The 27,115-nt window shown below is 35.2% G+C and overlaps 1 protein-coding gene across 5 annotated transcripts in view; it reads left to right on the forward strand.

The window, feature by feature from the left end:
• The window catches only part of CNTN5 (contactin 5), an 824,990-nt gene that overhangs the window by 688,232 nt on the left and 109,643 nt on the right, over nucleotides 1-27,115 (forward strand). For all 5 annotated transcript variants that reach the window (XM_087433624.1, XM_087433627.1, XM_087433626.1 and 2 more), the window contains 2 exons: nucleotides 7,288-7,415; nucleotides 9,670-9,845. In XM_087433624.1, coding sequence (XP_087289750.1) covers nucleotides 7,288-7,415; nucleotides 9,670-9,845 — 304 coding nt within the window. The remainder of the gene's footprint in view (nucleotides 1-7,287; nucleotides 7,416-9,669; nucleotides 9,846-27,115) is intronic.

Genomic DNA, 27,115 nt, shown 5'->3' on the forward strand with positions numbered 1-27,115 from the left:
AGCCATTCAGTGGACTAATTCCTACCACTCTGTCAGTTCTCAGCTTAGATATCACTTTCTCTAGAAAAGTACATCTCCATTTAGCACCTTTCTCCTTTAATCATAATTGCAGGTATAATTGTCTTTCCTAGTCAAAGGGTAACTATTTCATTTACGAAAACAGGGAACTGAGGTAGAGGTAGAGTTTGAAGTTCCTTCAGTGTGAAATCTTGTATGTCCGTGCTCTTTTGGGGGATATTGCAAGAGGTCCTGTAGTGTGAAGATGACTTACGTGCTCAACCCAGATTCCGTCAAACTAGGGCTCTTAGCTTTGAGGTGAGAAAAGCCTCTGCATAGCTGCTCTCTTTCTGGCCTGGGTTCTTTCCTCTGACCTGATTTATAGCCACATCCTCACCCTATAATTGGTGTAAAAAATCTGTAGGGGTTCTCATTTCAAAGGAGAGTGTGTCCTGTTCAGAGAAACTAAGTAGAGCCAAAAGCAAAGGGTATTGATATTTATGTCAGCTTCATGATCCAACCTGTTCTCTGGATCACAAACCCCTTATCAATGTGCTGCAGCAAAACCCTCAGGCCCACTCCCTCTTCCACCACAGGAGAGTGGCACCTCTTCTTTTTGCTGTTGATGAGTGACTACCAGCAGCACAGTTGCCATCATGCTTCTGTAAACCTTATTAGCTATTTTTCCTAAAAGCAAAACCACTACTCTGGTTTGCTTCAACTCTTCCCTTCTATAAACATATCATGCCCACTTCTGATTTTTCCTCCTTTGCTTATTTGTTCCTTTTTTCTAAAAAGCTTTTTCCACTTCCTTCTATATATCCATCTTTTAAGATAGATATCAAACCTTGTCCTCTTGTTACTGAACTCTTCCAGCTTTTATCAGTCTTCTCCTCTTCTGAACTACACAAGAATCGTAGCCAGACACATAATTTTATTGTTCTGTAGTCCTTGTGTGAACAGTTAAATTGTTAAAACTTTATGGACAGAGATTGTGCCTTAAAATTTCCTTTACATCTCTGCCTTGTTTGTCATAGCACAAGAAATACAGTAATCATTAGTGCTATTGACCAGATATTTCTAGTTTTTCTTCCAGACACATGGTAGGGTTGTGCTCCTCTGCTGTTTTGAGGTCATTTGAGGCCATATGCCTTGCTTGGCCAATGAAATGTCAGCAGAAGTGTTGTGTTACCATTTCCATGTGGCAACTTTAAAAGTCTTTGTGTAGTTTGTCATATTCCACTTTTTTCTCTCTTGGTAACTGGAGAACCACTTCCACCTGATTCTCTGAAGGAAGGTGACATATTAAAGACACTCCAGCTGACTCTCGGTGGATGGCACCCAAAAGATCCAAAGTCATTAACTGATGTTACTTGAGACAGCCAACTACCAACTACATAACAATTGAATCATGAACATCAGATATTGGGCCAGTTGAGGAAAAAAGCAATCAGAGATAGCAGAGAAGACTTACACGGAACAGATGTGTCACATCACTCCTGACATAAGCAGAATCTCCCTCCTTCTGTAATGCTGCAAAAGTACTGGTGTACAAAAGTCTTATATAACCATTAGATTGAAACAAATCAAACTTCCATTTTTGTTGGATAAAAAAAGCCAAATATTGGAAATTTCATATAGTGTAACCAAATAGAAATAGGGCCAGGATAAGAAAATGAGAAAAACTTGTGAGAAGAAATGTGGCATCTTTGAATGCGCTATTGAATTTTACAGTATCTGATAATAATAAAACCTGAATTTGCCTGAATATATCCAAGAGAGGTGATAATATACTAGAATTAACTTCTTCTTAGATTGTAACCGCATCAGACTAAATATTTTATCCATGGCTAAGCCAGAACTAAAGAATCAAAAGCCAAGAAAAAAATTTCATTTACGTAAATAATAAAGGAAATTTCTTTCTTACAAATACATTCCCCAGCTTAAAAATGCTTTCTGAGCTCATTCAAGAAGTAGACGATCTGAATGCCCTATATCTATTTCAAAAATTGAATTTGCAGCTTAAAAGTTTCCCACAAAGAAAACTCCAGGACTAGATGGCTTTACTGAAGAATTCTACCAAACATTTAAGGATAAGAAATAATGTCAACTCTACACAAAGTCTTTCAGAGATTTGAAGAGGAGGGACTATCTCCTAATTCATTCTATGAGACTAGCTTTACTCTGAAAAGAAAATCAGACAAATGCATTAAAAGAAAATAAAATTACAGACCAATATTTCTAGAGAAAATCAATGCAAAATTCTTAACAAAACAATTTTAACAAAGAATAATGAAGTTAAAGGAGTTGACTCTTCCTGATATTAAGGATTACTACATAGCTACAGTAATCTAGATAATGTGGTATTGGCATAGGGATAGACATATAGATCAATGGAACAGAATAGGGAACTCAAAAATAGACCCACACAAAATTGCTCAACTGACTTTTGACAAAAGTAAAAAAACAATTCAATAGAGAAAGGATAGCCTTTTCAAAAATGGTGCTGGGGCAATTGGACATCCTGAGGCAAAAACAAAAACAAAAAACAATAGTAAATAAATAAGTTAGATTCAAACCTCACAGCATAAACAAAAAGTAACTCAAAATGAATCATAGACATAAACTTAAACCTATAAAATTTCTAGAAGAAAACAGAAAATCTTTGTGACCTTAGGTTAGGTAAAGATTTCTTAGCACAACAACAAAAGCACACAGTATCAAATAAAATTGATAAACTGGACTTCATCAACATTAAGAACGTATGCTGTTGGAAAAATGCTAAGAAATGCACAAACTGGTAGAAAATATTTTTGCAAATGTCATACCTGAAAACAGAGTTATATCTAGAACATAAAAAGAACTCTTAAACCTCAATAAGAAAACAACTCCATAAAAAATCGGTAAAATATTCAAACAATCACCTTACCAAAGAAGATATACAGATGGGAAGTAAGCACATGAAAAGATGCTCAACATAATTAGTCATTAAGGAAATGCAACTTAAAACCACAATGAGATTCTGGTACCTACTTATTATAATAGCTTACATTAAAAAAACCGACCATATCAAGTGTTGCATGAACTCGCATACAATGCTGCTAGGAATGTAAAGTGGTACAGCCGCATGGAAATAGTAGAGCAGCTTTTTTTTTTTGCCCCCAAAGCCCCAGTAGATAGTTGTATGTCATAGGTGCGCATCCTTCTAGTTGCTGTATGTGGGACGCGGCCTCAGCATGGCTGGAGAAGCGGTGCGTCGGTGCGCGCCGGGGATCCGAACCCAGGCTGCCAGCAGCGGAGTGCGCGCACTTAACTGCTAAGCCACGGGGCCGGCCCAGCAGCTTCGTAAAAAATTAAACATTAAACATAAACATAAACCAGATGATCCAGCCATCACAGTCCTTAAGTATTTATCCCAAAGAAATAAAAACAAATACTGTATCCATACAATACTTCTACATAAATGTTAATAGCAGCTTTATTTGTAATAGATCCAAGCTGAAAATTGCCCAGATGTCCACCAAAAGGTCAATGGATAAGTTGTGGTATACACACACGATGGAATACTATTTAGTGATAAAAAGGAAAGGATTACTGATCATTGCAACAACACAGATGAATCTCAACTTTATGTCAACTTAGTTATGCTGAGTGAAATAAACTAAACAAAAAGGAGCATATGATGTTATGATTCCATTTATATAAAATTATGTAAAAGTGAAAACTTACTCTAGTCACAGAAAGCAGATCAGTAGTTGCCTGGTGATAGGGGTGGGGTGGGAAGAGGCTAGCAGGAGAGAAAGGAACCCAGAGATGCTTTGAGGGTGATGTATATGTTGACTATCTTGCCTGTGGTAATGGGTTCATGACTGCATCCGTTTGTGAGAACTTTTCAAAGTATATACTTTGAACATATGAGCTTATTATATGCCTATGATACCTCAATAAAGTTGTTTAAAAAATTGGCAGCTTCCTATTGACCTTAAGATAAAGACGAGATGTTTCTCATGGTATACTAGGTCCTACATAATTTTACTCCCTGTCTACCTCCCCAGTCTCAGCTTGGGCCACTCCCCGCTCCCCTTTATATGCTGCCATTATAACTGGCCATTTGGTTCTTCAAGGTTTTGTGGTCCTTCCCACCTCAAGGCCTTCGCAAATGCTATTCCTTCTGCTTTTCCACACTGTACCTAGTTAACTCCCTCTCATCACTCAGTTCTCAGTTCAGATATTACCCCCCCCAGAAAAGACCTATCAAACATGTTAAATAGTTAAGGTTTGCATAGTTAAGAACTTTCCCTGGCACTCTCTACTTTTTCCTTTTTAAAATTTGTCACAAATTTTATTTAAATTTTTGAATAAATTTTCAATTAACGTCTGCACATACCACTAAAATACAATAACTTACATACATTATCTAGTTAATACTTTTAAAGAACTAGTTAGGTATAATTATGATAGTTTTACATATAAAGAAAGAGATTAAGTAACTTTGTTTAAGATCACACACATACTAGTCAATGGCAGTGATTTGAATCTAACCTTTCTGACTTTAAAGCACATACATAGTCTTGATTAGTGATTAGTGATTCTATAATACGATATCCACTATGATATAACAGCAGAAAGAAATCTGATCTGGAAGTCAGAGCATGATCTCTAAATAATATGGCAGCCGGTAAATAGGTGGTACTCCCAGGCAAGAAGAGTACTCGGAAAGATCTAAACCAGGCTGTGTGGTATTTGAGAGGTAAGCCAAACATGGAAATGGAGGTTCCAGAAAATGGTCCTGAAATTTGGAAATCAGGATAGGCGTCAAGAAGCTAGCAATGAATCCTTGCAAGATAGGGGTAAGCACTGCGCTATCCTAGGTAGGCTATGGTACTGGGCAGGATAACAAGGCAGAGATCCAGTAATCAAGTGCAAGATGAGAACCAAGACGTCTCCAGTTCTAGGCAGAAACTCATGGAGAAGTCTAGAGACCAGAATATAGTAAGCATGACTTGATACTGAATGCTAGAATGCTGGTTTGCATTTCTAAAATCTCTCCCTACCTCCAACAGAACTTCACCTCAAAGATGTCTCAGCCGAAGTAATGTCCAAATTGAAAATTCCAAATGTAGGAGTCACATGGTAATAGCAGAGGGGAGAAGATAGATAAAGAGGCTGGAAATTGCAAGGAAATATTAATTCAATATTCAATTTTCTAAGTAATGATGTGTGCAATAGCCAGACATTATAATGTAAATCACATTCATTGTCTAATCTATTTTTTCTTTTCTAAATCAAAAAAAAAATAGCTCATCTGATAAAAATTTGCAATTCGCATCAGTAGACAGGCTTTTGGTTAAATGACACTGCCACCTGATAGATAAAAAAAATCATGGTATTCAAAATTCTTCATCCCCCAAGTGTCTCAGGGGTCTAACATACAGGGGTGTTCATAAACTATCTTTAAAAGAAGGGTATAATACATTGTCTCCTGTCAGTGAGATAGGACTTACCTTAAATCAAGAGCTGAAATACTGCCAGTATCTAAGATACATTATTTCTTTAAAAGAGGTGAACTTTTAAGCCAAACTTCTCACCTGCTAGGATAGAATTTATGCCAGCTAGGAAAATCCAGATATTTTCAAGATATTAACAATCTGCACAAATTATAGTACTCTAGATAAATTTCAATAAAGTTTGTCATTCTCGCAAGAGAATGCCTATTTGTTTACAAAAAGTGTAATTTTTGCTTTCAAATATATCTTTTTGTAGCATGTGTATCTTTGGGATTGAAATGAAATAAACATATTATATACCATTTTTATAGAAACTGAGCGTTATACAAATAATGAACAGAATTTTTCATTAACCATCTTGAACGGATTATATAACTTTTAAAGGCACTGTGTTTTCCAAATGTCTCAAGTTTATCCCTCCCAGAGATAAACTACAAAATCAAATTCTCTACTCCTAGTTTGGCTTGCTTCTAAATTTGTCTCCCTTCTTACACGTTGTAAGTTGAATTTGATCCATATTGAAAACAGTATCATGTTTTTAAACTGGTATCTTTATTGATGAAAACAGGTAAGCATCAATTCATAAGCAATATTCAGCAGCCTAGAATCTAATTCAATTGTTATGACGTTCAATGCTCTCAATAACCATCAGTTCTGGGTGACTGGCAAGATTCAATACAAGTTTTAAAATAACATAAAGGATGTTCACTCAACAGATTTAGTCATTATTCTTGTATATTAAATAGTTTAATATTATCGTATTGCCATGGAACAAACTATTCTTTTCAGCACTAGTAGGATCCAATTTTAGGATTTTAAGTTCAGTGGGGTTACTGATTTCTTACCCAAAACAGCACAGCCTGTTGCTTCCTCTTTCCTAAAAGAAGTCAGTCTAAACCCCAGCATATATCAAATAAAACCACCACAGCCGCTTCTATTATGTTTCAGGTTGCTTGAGTAGGTAGACACACTGGTGAAATATATATAATGGGTTCTATTTCACGAATATGGAAGGGAGAAAAGGACAAAAGTACTAATTAAATTTGAAATCTGTATATTTCTGGAATGTTGAAAGCACAGGAGAATACGGTAATCCCAAATGTCAACCTCATTTTCACTGAACTTCTAAAAATTTTTAATAATGCTTTAATCTTTCACCTTTATACAAGACTCAAGGTCCACTTTTTACAAAGGTCTCAAAAGAGCCCAAATGCAAGCTCAGATATCATGTTTTTATGTTTAAAAAGTGCAATGTGAGCAGCAGAAGTGTCGGTCTCATTTTCATACCCTTGCTGCACGGGTGGCACTGTGGAGAAATCACCATAAATCATCTCTTGGCTGTATACAATTAATTTTATGTTCTGAACTTGTCCTCCTCTGTTTTTATGCTGTTTCTTTTTATATTTGATTTTTGAGGTCACTCTTGGTTTGAGGTGAAATACCCAAGCTTAATATTAAAATATCACTGGGTGATATTATAGTATAAGTTTTAATAACCAAATTCAGGGTCACCTTTTTCCACAAGTTTTAAAATTAACTATCAAAAAGTGTCAAAAGAAAAATAACCTGTAACTCTAACCTTTTTAAATATAAGATGATATTAAGCGGGTTTATTGCACAGTTTCTGGAAAGGTAAAACATTTCTAAGATGACTGCGTATTTTCACAGTGATCTTTTCTCTTATTTATTATTACCTTGGAAGTGGTTTCAGACTTCATCAATTTCTTACCACTTAGCTGATTTGCAGTAAAACAGGAAAAAAATCTTTTTTAATAATTTTCAGAATAGCTATTCTTCCAGACGGGAGTCTACGGATCTTAAATGCTTCTAAATCAGATGAGGGAAAATACATTTGCCAAGGGGAAAATGTCTTTGGTTCTGCTGAAATCGTAGCTTCAGTATCTGTCAAAGGTAAGAAAATGTGGCTAAATGTTTTATGAGCACAGTTTCATGACCTTATCAGAAAGCGAATAAATGTACTATGCATGTGTGTGCTTGCACGTATGTGTGCACATGCTTCTGTTGATAAAACACATTGCAAACATAGAAGTAACACAGCCAAATTGTCCCTTTCCATTATTTAGGGGACCATAAAGGAAGGAACGCCTCGTTGGTAGAACTGTAAATATTTTGCTTTGAACAAAATATGTGAGAGGCTAAAGAAAATTTTCTCAAGTTTTAGTTGATGTCTCAAAATTTAAAAGTATGCCAGCAGTATAAAAATATTTTTCCTCTACCAAGATTAATTTTAGCATCAATCAGTAATATTCCTTTGTTACCACTTCAATTGGGGATTTCGGGCAGAAAGGAGTAGCAGAAGGACACCGTGAATGTGCAATGTCAGAGTGTGCATCAGATAATCTGATACCAGAGATGCTCTTTGATGTTTGCATCAATGGAATATTTAGTATTATAAACATTGCTGCTTAAATGTTTCTCTTAGTTTTTCACTTCTAAAGAGAACTAGATTTAAGCCTAGAACTTTCTTTTGAGACTACACATCATTGTTTAGCACTAAGAAAATCTCATATCTTAGGCAGTCTCTTTAACTGGCAAAGGAATATTTTTCACAACTGAACTATATTCTTAATTATTTTTTTCCATTTGTGCATGTATTATATAGTGACTCATATTTGGCCATAAAAATACAGAAATGTTAATTTTGCTCTTTCTTTAGAAATAGAAATGTAATTAAAATAGCCACCACTCTGATATTTTAGAAAAGAGGCAAACTTCAACGGAAGGAAGAAACGTAATTTAAAATATATCTTCATTTATAGCATACATTACTGGAATCCAAGTCAGTCTTCTAGTCCATGTCTTATTCCTTCTGTGTGCTAAACAATCTTTTTCACAATGAGGTAATGCTGGATGCACAGACCTTTTTTTCTTTAATAATCACAAAAATGTTTTCTGTTAATTACAAGTTAAATGGAATATTTAGTTACTCAGAACATTCCAATTCTCACAAAGACTAAACTACGGTATGCTGTGATTATCTGTTGTCTCTGATGAAGCCAAAACTTAGAATGCCAAAAAGAATATCTGACTTCTAGAATATTGATATGTACAGTGGCATTCCTTTCCTGGTATTGCACTTTCCTCTCAGTGATGGCTTAGAAGGATGTTGCAGATGAAAGGATCTTATCAGTGGTTAAGAATGGTGCTTCATCAGACTATGCTATTGCCAACAACAGAGCTAGAATAGGAAAATTAGGCTAATTTTTAATCATTTGTGTCAGTCTCCTTGAGGTATCTACAATCAGGAATCTAATTAGGAAAAAGGACAAAATCAAAATCCTGTCTCCATCACCACCCTACTGTATTCAAAAAAACACATCATACTGCAGCTATCTGACCACTAGCTTAAATAACTCTTAGACATACAACCAGTACTGGCCTTTATTGGCTCAAAGTTGCTCTAAACCCAGTAAAAATTTATCTATTTTTTAAAAACGTAACTGAATCATTAAGTAATTAAACATAAATATTTTTTCTCAAAAAACATTTCCACTCAATCTTTTGCCTTTCTTTTTAGATCTCAATTAAATCATCCACAATCTACCAAAAGTGATATTTTATAATCAGCCAGTGGTGCCTCTTCTACTCCTCTTCTACTCATAAGAGGGTTTTGTAGCCTGTAAAGCAAATAAAAGGTGATATAGTAGCAGCAGTATATTTTTATCTCTTTTAAGATGATAATTTGAGGGGAGGTGCTTCCCATAACCTTTAAAGAAGTGAACTCACCTGAATTCTTCCTCTTTGGATATGGAGCATTTTTTATTGTAAAGATTTTTGTATTTATACTTGATGATCCTTGAAGGTGGAGAGGGAGGCTACAGCTTCTTTTTTTCTAATTTTCCTCTTTCCAGAATGCCAAATACTGTTTCTAGTTATGTAGCCTCTCGTCTTTTTTTGTCCAAGTTGACTTAACAGGAACAGGGACTTTAAAATCCTCAGTCCCCTACAAAAGCATAGTAAAATGCCCTAGCATACAAAAAGGTAATATTTAAATTAATAATAGTAGTTTATTTACAGATGTGTTTCTGGAGCAACTGTATTGCATAAATTCCTTGTTTAAGTTTTTCTCTGTTATTTAAAATACAGAACGTAGGGAAATACTGCATGTTGTTCATATTGATTAATGTATTTTTTATTTCTATAGAACCTACAAGAATAGAACTTACTCCTAAAAGAACAGAGTTAACAGTGGGAGAAAGCATCGTCCTTAATTGCAAAGCAATTCATGATGCTAGTCTGGATGTCACTTTCTACTGGACACTGAAAGGACAGCCTATTGATTTCGAGAAAGAAGGTGGACATTTTGAAAGCATCAGGGCCGTAAGTTAATATGCTTTTATTTTTTGAGTAATAATAATTTTAGAAATTTAGACTCAAATGTAAAAACTTTATCTATGAAATGCTAAGGAAAAATATGAAAAAAATAAATTTCATTCAAACAATTACTTTAATTATTTTATGTTTATGTCAAACTGACAGTAATTATTTAAAAACCCCTAGCAAAAATTTGGTACTACCTCATTATGAAAATCTGTTTTTTTTGTCACTTTTATTTACTTGATTAATATTGGCAATATTTACACATTGCTTCTCAAAAGTTATGTTGCTACATAAAGTTGCTGGTGTTATTTCAAGCATTCTTAACAGTAATTATGATACAATAAATAAATGAAATAAGCCTACCTGTCCTAATTCTTAAGAAATACTAATTTTTGGAGATTCTTTAATTTCTCACAAGCTATAGAGCTTAAATATGCAACTCATAGTCAGAAATACGTATTAGCCTTAGATAAAGATTCACAAACATACCCATTTTTTGTCCACCACATCTTTTCTTTGTAATATCTTCTTTAAGTTTATGTATCTACGGGCAATTAACTAAACAGAGTGGGGAATCTTTTGAACCAAATCCTATAGAACCATCACAGTGTGTTGATTCAATAGAGAAATGAAAAAAGACCTCCTTCCCCCACTGTGTTGTTAACGTAGCAGAGTAACATAATGACAGAGGAAGAGAGAGAAAGGGATGGAACTAGTATGGCAGAGAGAGATTTTGGCTGGAATATCTCTTCTATATTAGCTAAAGAGATGGATCCAAATACAATTTATGCCTACAAATCCAATTTAAAATGCTGCTACCCATTTATTAATATTAGTTTATTCTTCTTCAGACACTTTGGAAAGCACTGGGAAACCACAGCTGTAGTGAGCCCAAACATATAAAACTCAGTTTGGATTGAATTTTATTTTAAAGGTAACAGGATATAGCGAAAAAAAGTCTTAGATCTAAAGTCAGGAGTTTTCTGAATCAAGTCCCAGCTCAATCTCTAATTAACTGTGTAACAAAAAGCCAGTCGCTTGACTTGCCTGGGCATTAATCTCAGAAAGAAGTAAAGCGAACAAATTGGACCACATAATTTCTAAGATCCCTTCTCATAATAGAATTTTATAAATTTATATTAGTAGAAGAGTAATGATGAGCTCTCTTGGTTGCATTTTCCAATGTAACCAAAGTTAAATATCTTATTCCAAATTATTTCTTTCATCTTGGTTTACTTTGCAATTAATGGAAGACACTATAAGAAACAATTACATACCAATTGCATTGTTCACCTCTCACTAATTAATTTTAATTACTAATGGTTATGTTATATGCAAAATATTTAGATCATGTTAAATTAAAGTCATTTTCCTCTAATTTGTGACTTTCCTTTTTCCTTTCCCTTGGGTTGATAATTCCTTCAAAATTGTGATCAAATTTTGTGGCATGAAAGTCATAAAACAGAACCAAAAAAATATGATACAAAAATATCACATTTGAAAACAAAAAATATACCATCAAAATATATCTTCTTAAGATTATCTGTAAACATTCATTTTGAGTGATTAGGTATATAAAGTAAAAATATGTCTAAAATGAATATTGGTTTTTCTTCATATAAGTTAATTAGTCCCCTCTCTACTTTAAAATACCAATAGAGAAATTAATGGTCTTGGTAAAATTATATGAATTATTGTTTTATCTCTTAGACATTACCACTTTAGTTTGATGTCATTCATTTGTATCAATAGATACCTTTAATCCTTTTTGTACGGTTGGCAGTTAATAATACCTGCTACATCCCTCTTTATGTATGTGCTGTTCATGCCCTTGAGAAGTACAGAATTGACTCATTACACCATGCAAACCCGTATTGTTACAAGCTATGTTAAAATTAGGCTGTGGATTGTAGACAGTGATAATTAACTACAGAATAGAGGAATAAAGCAAATTATCGTATTGAGAAGTGAGAAAAACATTTAGCTTTAAAGGTAATGTAGGACTTACCACTTTTTGTATATTGAGAATAATAAATAGAAATATGTGTACACTTGAAAATATTTGGAAGCTTCAAAACTGCAAAGTGTAAAAGAAATTGTCTATCCCCTTTCTCCCAATTACCTCAAACAACAATTGGGTCCTGGCTGGCTTCAAGGACATACACTGGAGAGAATTCCATTTTATGACATTAAAAAGGCAGAGAGAAAAAAGAAAAACATTCTATCTCCCTTCGGCCCTTTTCCTTGTGAAATAATATGTCTGAGAAATAATGTTTTAGAGGGAGGAATGAAAGTGTTACAAAGAAAGGAGATTTGGGAAGGCCTCCAAACTTGTGGATACCTTCTGTTTGAGAGCCAAGTGGGGTTATCTGTGGCCTATTCTTGAGTTTCAAAGGAGACCCGCTGAAGGGACCTTAACGTCTAGGCTGGCTCAGCAGAGGAAGAAAGCCAAACGGGATTCAGAGACTTAAGCAGGAATAGAGTGTGCCTTTACCTGGAGTACTCTCTAAATTAACTGCCCTGGGACCTAACCCACCAGTGGGTGATCAAATTGGGGTGATACAGAAGAGAAAGGGGGGGTATACTTTTTAAGCATATTAGCACTGTATAGTGTCAAATGAATCAATCAAATCTCTGGGGAAATAAAAAAAAAGATAACAATGGTGTTGATATTTAGCATCTTGTAGATTCCAAATACAGCTTAATTAAGTTCTCTACTTTTCAACTAGTTGTACTGGTGTCTTTTATACACAGCCATTGGTTTGTAGAGAAAGCTCTAGGCAAATTTTTATGTGTCGCTTTTATAACATCTGTGTACAATGCACGTTGTTATGTTTTAAATAAAATAGTGCTTTTGGACTGCATTTTAAGAGAGTGAATAGATAAATGTATAATCACATCAGGTTAAAAAAGTAATGGCTATGGCTTTGAAATTTAAATTAAAACATCTATAATGAAAATGCTTCTGTTCCTCCTGCCCTCTTTACTGAGGCCATGTTTTACAAACTCAGCAATTGGACTGATTTGAAGTGAATCCATTACTGAAGTCACTGTTGAAAGGGTCCAAGCAATCAATTAGTCCATAAATGTTTGATCTAATTCACCCAAATCACTTTTTTGGCAATGATATGAATTAACTGAAGGTGGCAAATTAGTGAGGCTATTCTTAAGATTTTAATTTCAATTCAGTTTTACAAGCTAAGTGCTGTGGGGGATCCAAAATAAAAGACATGGCACTTCACCCCTAAGAGAGCACAGTTTAAGAAGAGAGACAGCAGGATGGGCTAGTGATCTGCTATAACAGTGCTATCAGCAGAGAACTCTGTGCATACGGCTGGCAGGAGGAGTTGGTATTTGACCTGGACCTGGGTAAGTAGGATTTTCCCAGGTGGCTAGGAGAAGAAACTGTGTTTCAGACAGAGCGAGCAGGTGAAGCAAAGACAGAAAGGCAGAAGAGTTTAGAGCTGTTTCAGGAACAGTGTGGAACCACTGATCCTGACAGCACAGTGAGAGCACATAGTAGACAATAAGTCAATATTCGTTGAATAAATTTAAAGGAAAGCAGCAGAGGCCTCGTTGTAAAAGGCACTGATTTCCAAGCTGTGGAATTTGAGTTGCATTTGGAATGCAGCAAGGAGCCATGTGATTCAGATTTGATTTTTAGGAATATAATTCTGACAGCTATGTAAAATAAGTATTGAACAGTTTGTGGACTTCACATCCATTCTACACTGGTTAAGCAGAGGTTACAATGAGGAGTCGACCATTATAAGCTTTGGCCTTAGATAACCATCCTGTTCATCAAATAAAGCATTTACAATTGTGTTTTAACACAATTGTTTCTTTGGTCAGAGTTTTGTGAGAACGTCTTAATACTCTCAGGATGTCTGAACAGCACCTGAGTGTGGCCGTGTGGCCCCAAAACTACAGTCTTAATGAAGGACTGTGGTGATCCATTGTTTTCCAGAGACTTGAAATCCCTAATTATTCACTCAAGATGTAAGTTGGTTTTAATCCTTACAATGCATAAACAAGCTACACTGAATATCATACAAGCCTGCAATTTGCTCTGTTTTCTGGCAGAGGAAAAAAACCAAACATCTGTCATCAAGATGGTCAGCTAAAGAAGAGTTGCCCTTTCCATTGTGAACTCTCCAAATATGCTAAATTGCAATGAAATGGGCAATCAAATCAAAATGCACTGTTTGAATGGTCCTTCATATATACCCAATTCTCTGATTATAAGAGTACACTCAGGAAGGCAGAGTAGGGATATTTGACCACATTTTTTAATGTGGAAACTGAGCCTAAGACTTTATAGGCCACATGAATACTAAATTGTGGTTACAAGATTACAGTGTGATTTTCAAACTGCATTGTGTTGATTCTCCTTTATAAAGCTTACCCTCTCCATATTAATTGACCATTATGTGTTCAGTCCTTGTCTGTAAACTGTGGGAAATAAAGGGACGATTTGGTTCTAGTCTTTAATAAATGTAAAGATGATGTAGAACATTAAGTAATTCAAGAAAAATAAAACCAAAATCTTACTAATTTTTTATTATAGCCAAATATTATTGAAGGCCAGAAAAGATAGAGATTAATGTGAGTTTTTATCATTGTGGAGGAAGGCAAGAAAAGGAAATAACTGAGCACCTACTGTATGCCAAGTACTCAGCTAAAAATTATATACGCAATAGCTCATCAATTCCTCATAACAACTGTATAAAGAAATATTATTTAGGGAGAAGGTGCTACCTGACCTAGACTCAGAGGGTGGGTAGCATTAGGATAGGAAAAGAAGAAAGAGAAGGCAACCTAAGATGGGAAAAGATATTGTATCTCAGGGTTGTGAGGGATCTTGGAGATTACTGAGTTTGTCCTAGGATGATACATGGATTCTCCATCAGTATCCTTAGTGTTGGCTGTAAGCCTTTTAGTAATGAGGAACTCACTCCTCTGAAGTAGTTCATACCATTACCAACCAGATCTGAATGTTGGAAAGTTGGAAGGTAGAAGTAATTACAATAATCTGTATACCAAGCATTGGAATCATAAAGCAACATTCCTGATTCATATACGTGGTTTTTGTGGAGTGTTAGGTAGATAAAAAGGGGCCAGAATATAAACTTCTTAGTACCTTAAGGATTTTACGGTAGCTGAAAAGTTCTAGCCTATGTCAGTCTTCCTACTATGGTTACTTCTGTTCCTAGTTTATTTTTTTAGGAATTAGCATCTATTTCCTAAGGAGTAAAAATCTCAGAATAGAAGACAGTAAGTGCTCTACTGGCGTCATTTTCTTTCCTGATGGATGAATCTTAATACTGATGGATAAATATTATAAAAGTAAATGAAATCATTGGAAAAGACTGCCAGAGTTTACTAAAGCACAAAGCTCTGAGGACCTCCCAAGCATCTACTGCATCCTTTTCTTCATATTAGCAGGTGTAAGACTTGGAGGCACTTCATAACTAATCAGGAAGTGTACGAAAGGGCAGAGGATCAGTAGCTCTACCAAAGGCACATGTTCTCTTCGGCTCACTCTGCTCACTAGCAATATTTGTACTTTCAAGTAATATGGCCTCGTGGACTCTGTGCCCTACCCTCTCCCTGCTGGCAAAGGGCTTGTCCTTCCTCATCACTCAATTTCTTGCCTCCTGGGTCTCTGTCTTGCTCTGAATCCTGGCAACCTAGTAATCCACCAACTTTCTGTTCTCTGCTGTAATCTTTTGACTGCCACATATTTGCTCTACAACAGTTCTCTCCCAGTCTTTCACCTGACTTAACAAAGAAGTCACTTTGTCATTTTAATAGGACAGAATAATAGAGTAACCACCAGCCAAAACTTGGGAGCTAAAAAGGAGAAAGGTTACCCTCAAAGGCCTCAGAATTTTCAAACTATTCCAGAAAAATGTACCATGTCCATTCTTCCTGCTTGTCTGCATTAGAGAATGTCCTTCCAACCACTATCTTCTCAAAGTGGTAGTAGTTTCCATAGCAAAAAAAAAGAATGTCCATCTTTTTTAGTACGTGTATATGTTTCATGTAGTTATATGAACACAGCCAAAATAAGCCAATAAAATCTGTGATTCTATAACACTTTATGTATTAATGAAATAAGCTAAACTTTGAGGTCCCTAAAAACAGAGACTAATATGCGTTTTTACTTTTGATTACTTTGTACTGTAGATATCCACAAAACAGCCACTCAGTCATTGTTAAAAAAATAAAATAAAAACTTGATATAAAGAATTTTCTCAGCTTAGCCAACTACTACATTATCTCAGAGGTTTTAGCATAATTAAATATTGCATAAAATTCTGTTAAAACCTGTTGTTAGAATAGTTTATTTTCCTTGATTTTTTTACGTTTTACGCAACATTGGACATTCACTTTACCACGGTTTAGAACCGAATGAAAGATGACCACCTTAGGCGACGTCTAAGATAGTCTATTATTAGGAAATCCTTCCTTAATTCCTGGTGGTGTCATCTGAGTAATCTGTGGACCACAATACCATCAAGGTCACAGCTGGATAGTGACGTTATATTGATTATCCACCTCCATTTTTACTCTAATTGGCAGATGATCCCACAAAGCAAAATTTGAAGTGTATTGCTTCTTCTTTTTTTTTTTTTTTTGGTGAGGAAGATTGGTCCTGAGCATCTGTTGCCAATCTTCCTCTTTTTGGCTGAGGAAGATTGTTGTTGAGCTAACATCCATGCCAATCTTCCTCTATTTTGTATGTGGGACACCACCACAGCATGGCTTGATGAGCGGTGTGTATGTCTGTGCCTGGGATCCGAACAGGTGAACCACGGGCTGCCAAAGCAGAGCTCACAAACTTAATCATCACGCCACCGGGCCAGCCCCCTACTTCACTTTCTGTAGTTTGTCAAATGTAGTAAAATCTGGTAAGGCCCCCCAAACTTATCACATCTAAAGAGACAGGCTTAGCTATCCAAGTCACAGGCCTCACTTTATTGATTTAAATATAGTCCACCAAAACAAACCTTCTGAATATGGTGTTATGGTAAGGATACAGAGCTTTTTTTGTTCATTTAAAGCCTCCATTTTTGACAGCTGTTTTATCTTTATGATACCATTATATAACATGATGGGTGATATGAACAGTTACTAGTTTCTCCGCAATGTTTTCCAGTGCAGAACTGCAGGTTTATTTTTTTGTTTTTTTTTTTTTTTTTTTTTTTTTTTTTTTTGAGAGAGAGGGAGAGAGGAAAATAAAGCTTCTTGATAGAGAAAGGCAATTTTAGTGTCAGCCATGCTGGGAAAAATCAGATCAATAGCCTCTGTTCTGTAATCTCTGAGAGGATAAAAGTACCATCCTTCCCAGAGATTCTCTTCAGAGCCAGCTGGGACGTTCCAGGTTATTGGACTGGGAAAAGTGGGGAATGAGAAAGTGAAAACACTCCTTACCTCTTAATAGAATTTACTTTCCTAGATTGTAAACTCCAGAAATTAAATATGTTTTTAGCTCACTAACTCCAGAAATTAAGAAGTGCTTCTATGTCTAGGACTCCATATTTTTCCCCTTTGGGAAGTTTTGTTTTTCTCCAAAGTTATTTTTCCATTCCATGCATATATTAATACAGATTGGATTTCTATAATACTACATTCTCCTTGGGCGGTTGTTTTTAATCCAACCAAAGGATGAATTTAATCTGGAATAAAGCACCTGTGTCTTTGGAAATCTGACCATTGGTAGACCCCTATAGGTTGTGCAACCGTTGTTATTGTTTTTACCTTTGACCACGACATCTATCTTATTTCAGTGATGTTTATTAAACCAAATTCTCACCTAATTCTGTGATTTTCAACAGTGAATTACTTAGACTTCTTAGTCTTTCTAATATGCATAACAAACTTCAAATATAAATTTTCATTCAAAATAATACTCCAAATATTTTGAGCTTCAGTTTAGAATTTCCATTGTATTTATTCATTGTTACTCTAAAATTCTACTATTTTGCAATTGTATGTTGAAGAATAATCAGTGGATCTTGACTCTAGAATTACTTCCCCATCCCAATCTGACAAAGGCTTATAAGACTGCAAAAATCTTTATAAATTATATATGTGCTAAACAGTTAAGAATGAATAAGTAAATAAATGCATAATATCAAGCCCACTCTTTCAGTTATAAAATTGTAGCTTTCCAGTTGTAGCAAATGTTCAGGTCAAGAAGCTGAAATGAGCACCTAAATTATCTCCAGAGCCTATACTCATCTTTTCTCAGTACTCCAGTTTGGCACAAAATCAGTATTTGTTTTTATTTATTTCTTGAAAGGCTGCTATACAAATCTTGATAATTTTTTCAAATACCTCTGTCTCCCTCTTGTTTTCTTGTGCTCCTCTCTCTTTCATTATTCATACTGATTCATGGGCCTGTTCAAGTAAATTGAATTAGGAAGGATAACTAATTGTGTCAATTATTAATGAGGATACCATAGGCCGCTGTGGTAGATGCCATGGTGTGTTACCCAGAATTCCCTTTCAAGACTGAGGCACTCCTTTCCTAAGCCACTGAGAGTGTTGGGGGCTGACAGCTCTCAGCTAAGTCCCTTTCTGGGGATTACCCTCAGCCAAACAGACTTGTTTGGCCCAAGTTATGCCCCACCCTCCAGCAGAGGCCCAACGGTAAGGGTGATGAGTGCATAGGGATAGTTATAAAGGCCGAGTCCCTTGCCTCAAAGTAAAACAATTCTGAAGGGTCATTTCAGCTCCTGAGTTCTCTATGGGATAAGCTGAGGCCTTTGTTGTGACTACATCACAGTTAAACATCCCCTCTGCTCAACTCTACTTTCTTCATTTTCCCCACAAATGTTGATCTCAATGGCATTTTTCAGTGAAGTCTCCATCTCAGAGTCTGTTTCTCTGAAACTCTGACCTAAGACAGACATAATGGCAAATGCCATCACTGAGAAAGCACTGGAAACAGGTATGAGTAATAAAAAAAATTATAATAATAGCTCTCATCCATTGAATGCCTGCTAGATACTTGGCAACACGCTAAACTTTCCAAATGTTGTTATTTCATTTACTTCTCAAATACCCTATGATGCAAGAATTGGTTTTGTTTTTGCTTGGGGGTTTTTCTTATGACAGAAGAAGAAAAAGAAATTCAGAAAAGTACACAACTTTCCCAAATTTAAACAATCATTGTATAGGAAAGTTATTATCCAAAGTAGTTCTGAACACCAATACAACACGGTCTCCCAATATCTTTTATCAAACCTAGAGCAGATCTAGAACTATTTGGGGAGATAACATTTTAAATTTCCTACTTTTTCAATAAGTTTAACGTTAAATTATATTATCTTGTAAATAATGAAGATAAATATCCTTCATCCATTTTATAATTTGTGGGTCAATTATTCTCATTGCTGGTAAGATTTTCATATATTCATCCAAAATCACACCCTCCTATAAAGTTTATATTATGATTATGTGGTTACATTTACACTATACAAGTTCTTTTTTCTAGTACTTGTAAACTTTACTATCATGAGTAATCTCCTATTCCTTTACCAAAAATATGTTTCTGTTATATATATATATTTTTTAAAGGCAACCCTACAAATCAGATTCTTCAACATTAGTTAATCATTTCAAAATAAATTTGAAACAGTTTCATTATCCGATTAAGACATAGGCTAAAAGATATAAATAGAATTTTACATCATGAAAAGAACTTTGCCCTTCCTCTCTTGTATGTATTATTTCGTTTGATTCTCACACAACATTGTAAGTCAGGCAAGTTAGATAAAAAGAAGAAATTGAGTCCCAGGAAGGAAGAGGGGTGAAGGGCCTCACTACTGAGGTTCTGAGCAACACAAGCACATTTATGACACAGCCACCATTATCATTTAAGCTTCTTTGAGCTTAAAACATCATCACTGTAAATGATATTCCAAATCTGGTTTGATGTTTCACAGCAAAGGTATGAAGAACTAAAACTAGCTGTAATTTTTCACTGTGGCATTTTGAAAATCAAAAACATAAAGAGATTGTGTTTCTTCTCTGCAGTCTCACCTCTTTAGCTGGATGACTCAGGCCTATTTTTACTTTACTTATTTGATCACTATTAAAACATTAAAATTATGTGCTCTGTAAGATCAAATCACCAAATTGTTAAAATTCTCCCATGAAAGTTGCTGAGAATGGATTGAAAAACATCTTAAAATATCCTACTACACTTGCCTCTTCAGATGTTCTGTGGGTGTATTTTCCCATTAATTCAGGCTCACTCTTCTGGCTGCTGTAATTGTTTCATTTTATAGTGTGTGAACTCATTTTTATCAACTTCCCTTTTTAGTCTTTTGAAGATTCTCTCAAAATGCGTATGAGATGCAATATGTTACGTTGCTTTTACTGCTGAAGATGAGGCCAAGAATGTAGAGTACAAAGGTCTCAACTATTCTTCTGGAGAAAATATTGTTTCCACATTTGAGACATTTAAAATCATATCTGTTCTTTCTGAGTACATTACTTATGGCATTGCTGGTTTCACGTGAGTTTTTGGCCACCAAAATCCAGTTTTCAAGTCAGATAGCTGGTAGGGTTTCAGATTCCTCCTTTTCCTCACCCCCAGTACTCCCAGTGCTTTCCTTATACCTTTCCCACTCCTTCACCAGAGCAAGTATCCAAATCTACCATAAATATTGCTTAGATCTTTCCCTTCAAGCTTTTACATTTCCAGAAGGAACATGCTTATTTTTTGACCTCAACACAGTACCAGGTGCACGTTAAAAACTAAGTAAATATTTGTAAAGTAGCTAAAGGAATCAGTGACGGTAGGAGTATATGAACTAAAAACTAGCCATTTAGAGTAGGTCATTTAGAAACAAATATTGACTATAATATCTAAATAGCTTTTTTTATTTTTTGTTAACTGAGGAAAGTTTCTAACTTCTATTATAATTATAGAGAATGTCAGTGATCAATAGTTTTACTCATTTTACTTCACATGAAAATTTAAATATTTTTGATATTGTGATAAAAGCAATTGTTTTCTCTGGAAATAATAATCACAGGAGTTCTTAATAAAAGAGATATATACAGTTGGATTCTAGTTACCATGTTGCAGCAATGCTGATATGTTTTATAGGCTTTTTGTTATTTTGAAAAGAATGCCCTCTATACACCTATGTATCCATGGGATATAATTTAACCTGCAGAGTGATGAAATGCATAGTATAATGAGGACTTTAATACTAGAATTTTTACCTTGAAGGAATGATATATAAAAGAAGATTCTTCTTTTTAGTTTTTAAAAGCCTTGGTAAATAAAAGGCTCCCCTTATTCTCTAATACCACATAAGGTTTAGGATTTTTATAAGCAAACATCCTTCAGTTTTACATTTTAAATACTACTGATATGTAAGTATTGTATTTTAGACTGACTCCTGTATTATTTCTCAAAGTAATTTTCAAAGAGTTGGGTTTTTGAGAGGCCATTATTTGCAAGACATCTTTGAAATTCTACCTTTATTTAGCAACTTCTCTTTCTGCATCTGTTTTGTATTAAATTCTAAAGGGGACCTAACTGTTATGATGTTGTTAGCTTTTCAAAATCCTCTAGTTTCTTTCATGGACTATTTTTTCATATTACCATATAAAAGTGAACTTTAGAAGTCTGGAATTAACAACTCAGTGGGTAGCCTCTCAAAGATATTTTCTCTCTTGGAAAAGGAGCAATAGGAAATTTTAGAAATAACTATTGAGCTATTATTATTCATTTCGTTTTTTTCATCTGATATCCCTTATATAAGGGAAGTGGAAAAGATCAAGTTAGAGAATTTGGAAGGCATGACACCATTACCTTCAATGAATAATTAATGGCTCTATAGAGTATCAGTGTACAATAGATGAATTCTGAATTTATCTCAGTCCCACAAAGACTTATTGAGCACCTATACACTAGGCACCTGTCAGGGAACTGAGGATTCTGTAGTAATCAATAACAAACATTCTACAGGAGGCGTATCAATATAACTGAGATAGAACACCACCTTTGAGGAGCTGAGAGTCTTACAGAAGAACAGACATGTAAACCGATATGTGGCAAGAGCAGTGGAAGACATATGCTCGGGGAACTCAGTCCACGTTACACACCCTCCAACCCGTGGAAGCAGAACAGACTTCCTAAACCAAATAATACCTGAGCCTATTCTTAAGGAAGAATAAGAAGTACTGCAGGCAAAGCAGGGAAAGGAAGCAGAAGGAGAAAAGACATTCCAGGTAGAGACTGAGCATGAGGAAAATAAGAAAGACACTGAGGTTTTGTCTACCAAATCCCAGTAACAAATGGTGATCATACAGTTAAAGCAACCCTCATCTATTACTATAGTAATTCTGTTTTTTTAAATTTTATTTATTTATTTATTTTCCCCCCAAAGCCCCAGTAGATAGTTGTATGTCATAGCTGCACATCCTTCTAGTTGCTGTATGTGGGACGCGGCCTCAGCGTGGCCGGAGAAGCGGTGCATCGGTGCGCGCCTGGGATCTGAACCCAGGCCGCCAGCAGCAGAGCGCGCGCACTTAACCGCTAAGCCACGGGGCCGGCCCAGTAATTCTATTTTAAAGAAAGCTTCTCATACGACCTATGAACATTAAGTAAATGGCCATGATTATTCTTGGTTCCAATTATAGCAAGTTACATATTCCTAGCAAAAGTAAAGCTGCCAGATTTTTCCAAATTAAATCCAGGGATAAATTGTATGTTGCTTAGCATATGTGTTTTACATAAATTTATATGTTGCTTGAAGCTTTATATGGGATGTATAAAAAAGAAATTATTACAATGTTAAGATTTGATATTCAGGGTCATTGAGATAATTCCCTGAGAAGCCCTATGTGATTTTTTCAGAAAGCTGCTTGTTATTCTAGAAGCAGTTCTAAGAATGCAATGCAGTTAAGGAAAACAGGAGCTAAAATCAGAATTTCTGCTTCCTTCCTTCCACATTTATTCCTTTACTACGTTATATATATTTGAGGACAGGAATCATACCTATCTTGCTAACCTTTGCCAGCATGTAACATCATGCCTGGCAGATTATTTGCTAAATAAAGTTTTTGTTAAATTAATTATTATATAAACAAATAGAACTTTATACTCTTATATGTAGTCAGTTTCTCACTTCCTAGCTCATCTGCTGAACTATCACACCAAAAAATAAAAAATAAAAACCAATATCAGGAAAATTTTTAATACATTTATTCACTTTACAAAAACTTAATGGTTACCTGTAATGTGTATAGCACTGTATCAGGGCAGGGAATATACGGTTGAATAAAGTGTGATCTTTCCCTTCTAGAACTCTTACTCTAGGAAGATTTTTAAACAACTCTTTAATGTGGTAACTGTTATAGTATTGAGATATTATACTGTTGAAAGAAATGAACTCTAGAGGAGAAATTTGAATTATTAACCAAGTATGTCATTGGCAGAAAGACTTGTTCTCAGAATTAATGTTCAACTGAATTCAGTTAAGTTCATTACTAAAGGTTATTTAATCAACTACTATAAAGTAAGGTAATAATCTAACTGATAATTTTTAAATTACCGTAAAATCAAGCTGTTTCTCATTATACACCTTACACATCTGTTAAACCAAAAGAATTAACTATTTTGAAGCAAAATTCGCTAGAATAATTTAGAATGCATTCATCGTGAAGATACAACATTCTACTAAACAGTTCAAGGATTTCATAACAAGAAGCCTGATGGAAACTATAAAACACCATATTTTATCCTTTTTAACTGCTGATAGCCCCACAAATAAATATAGGTTATTGACAGAACTTGTTTTAAAGTACTTATTAAATATAGTGACAATATTTCCTAAAAACATTTCTGAAACTGGCACTCTAATTGCCATTATCCAGCTCTTAAGTGGTAGAGAATACTGAAACACCTTGGGCTTTCCCTGAAGTAAGGGACCTGTGACATGCTTTGCTCACTGTGCCCATGACATCAGTAAGGCTTTGAACAGGCTACTGCAATGTCTCTAGTATTTAAAATAACTTTAGCCAATGTTAGAGATGCAGGCATTTCAATAAGAATGTTTCTATTTGCCTCTAAGAATAATCAGGCAGAAGAAATTAAGGATCATTTTTTCTTAGCTAACTTTTTTTGGGTTTTGCCCACGTTGCTGTTTCCAACTAAATTTAGTCTCATACCAAAATTCTGACTAGAATAATCTATTGGTCTGTTTTTTAACATATATTTTAGATGTGGAGATATAAATATCTTTAGAGAGGAGAAAATTTCACAGTTTAAATATCAATGAATACCTTTTTTTTTTTTTTTTTTTTTGCTGAGGAAGATTTGCCCTGAGATAACATCTGTTGCCAATCTTCCTCTATTTCGTATGCGACCTGCCATCACAGCGTGGCCACTGCTAGATGAGTGGTATAGGTCCACAGCTGGGAACCAAACCCGAGCCACCAAGGCAGAGCACACCACACTTAACCACTAGGCCACTGGGGCTGGCCCTCGATGAATACCTTTTGCATTTCTCCTTTTATTTCCTATGAATAACTATAGAGAGGAATTAAGGAGTAGTTATCCTAAACATGCATATAGAGGTGACCATTCAACAAATATAGTCTGTATCAGTGAGTTTTGGGGGCAAAACAAACCACCCAAAAACTTAGTGGCTTCTAACCACCATTTATTTAGTTCATGATTCTATGGGTTGGCAATTTGAGTTGGACTCAGCTGGAGTCCATCTGCTGGTCTCAGCAAGGCTCACTCATGCATCTGTAGTCAGCTGCCAGCCAACTTTGAGGCACCAATGTTGGGGATCAGCTGGTTATTGGCTGGGGCTACAGAAACAAATGGGCCACGTGTTTCTCATCATCCATCGGGCTAGCTCAGACTTGTTCACGTGGAGGTCTCAGGGTTCTAAGATCAGAAGCCTCATGATCCCTTCAGCCTAGGCTCAGAACTTGCTCAATGTCACTTCTGTCACATTCTATTGGTTAAAACATAAGGCCATACCAGATTCAAAGAGTGGAGAAAGTCCTGCTGGGAGGAACTGCAAAGTATTGTGGCCCTTTTTACAATCTACCACCATCTGTTCTCTGGCCACAAGTTTTTATATTTCTCTAACTTGCATCCTTCATCCCAGGATTCACAAACGTCCCATTCAATTGTGGTTCTCATTTCTGTTTCAGTTAGCTTTTGCTGCAAAATAAACTCCACAAAATTTATGATCCAATTCTATAGGTCAGTAATTTAAGCTGAACTTGGTTGGCTTTTCTGCTGGTCTGAACTGGGCTTATTAATGCATCTGCAGTCAGCTATTAGGTCAACTAGGAGTTGTTTGGGGAGGCTGCAGATAGGATGGTATGTCTCTGTTCTAAGTGGTCTCTCACCCTACAGTAGGCTAGCCCACGCTATGCCACGTGGTTGTCACAGAAGTTCCAACATAGTGATCTCCAATGCACAGGCACATTGCAAGCATATGTATGTTTCATGTTTGTTAATGTGTCATTGACCAGTGCAAGTCACATAGAGAGGCACAGTGAGTGTGGTAGGAGGTAACACAAGGGTATGGATCAAGGAAGGCATGAAGAACTTTTGGGCCATTACTGCCGCAATCTACCACACAGTCTAAACACTTAATTATCAGTGCCAAATGACCCTTAACTTCAGTTATGGTATCATTTTTAAGACTAAACTAAAAGCTAGATTAGACATGTGGTGTTACGTAGGGGAAAGAATGAGCATTTGGAAAAATAATCATTTGCACAACCCTAAAACTCAATATGTGCTGTCCCTAGCAACACAAACTAGGTCAACTGCTCTAACTAAATTAATCAGTAGCTATCTGAATTGAGACTTTTTTGTTGAATTAAATTAAGCCAATCAAAGCACTTGGTCTGGTTACACAGAGTCATTTTTCCATTTTATATGGTTTGGGTTCTCTTTTTTAAAATATTAGGAAATTTTAATCACTTTACTTGTTAATAGAAAATTAGCAGCAGTTAGAAGAAAGAAATTAACAGAGAAATATTAATTTTTTTAATTAAAAAAATGAATGAATGAATTGGTATTTCAGATAAATAGCATATTCTGAAGACAATTATAATATTTGCTACCTCATCTATCCTAAAATAATTCATGATAAATGTCTCTTCCAAAAAATTAAATGTCTCTTCCAAAAATTGGTTCTAATGATTTCTGTGCTTTAGTTATATTTTGATAGAAACAGAAGGAGATATATTTATTAATGACCTGCTGAAAAGAGATTATAGATATATCTAAAACAAACTTGAAATATGCTGAATATTTCATACCCAAAGTGGATTTGTAGGTTCTCTTAGCCAGCATGTTCTAGTTGTTTCTCATTAATGAATGGTGGTATTATTATTTGTGTTATCGTTGATTTTGCTGTGGCTTAAACTGTTGGAGAGAATAGAATATTTATGAAACTGTTCACAATCTAGAATTAAATTGAGTTTATTATATAAAGCCGTGATAATGGTAAAATAATCTAAGGAAAATAGTAGAGATGAAAAAATTAACTAGTCCAAATTCATATCCTTTTCAACTTCTACATGCAATAATTCTGTTCCCTATGAAGCTTATTTATATAGATTACTGTGCTTATAACTGTGGCTTTAAGGTACAATAAAGGAATACAGATTGTAGGATGTGAATGTGTTCCTTAAGTAAATGTTAGCCTTGAGAATTCAAAAGATTTTAGGAGTTTCCAAAAGACATTTGAAGATAACAACAAAGATGACTAAGGTATATTGATTAAGACGTGCAAAACTTTGACAAAGTTTATAATGAGTATAGTTCACATTAGACAGTTTTGTTGAAGTCCTTGGACTCAAAGGTGAAAGTTCTACCTGTGAACATAATGGCATAAAATTAATTTTCCATGAGGTTGATTTTTAGCTAGTAATGCTAAAGAATACCATGAATCCCATCAAAGTCCTTCAGAAAACCCTCTAAGAATTTCCTATCTAGTCATCATTATAATCTCAAATGAAATCGAAAGGACTTGACAAATGAACTCAACTGTATGGTTTAATATACCAAAAGATAATTCAAATATAGATTGTATATGGGTCTGCATAGAAATCCCATGTGCAACCAAGATAAGTTTAAAGAACTATAGCTGAATATTTCTAGGTAGTTGACACATAGTACAATGCGCTTGACTAAGCCAAAAATAAAGACTAAGTCTATCAGCTTGGAACATCCCAGTGACATCGAGCTCTAGTAAAATCTG

The sequence above is a fragment of the Ceratotherium simum genome, chromosome 7 (genome assembly GCF_057802395.1).
Source record: "Ceratotherium simum simum isolate JZ-2026a chromosome 7, ASM5780239v1, whole genome shotgun sequence".
NCBI lineage: Eukaryota > Metazoa > Chordata > Mammalia > Perissodactyla > Rhinocerotidae > Ceratotherium > Ceratotherium simum.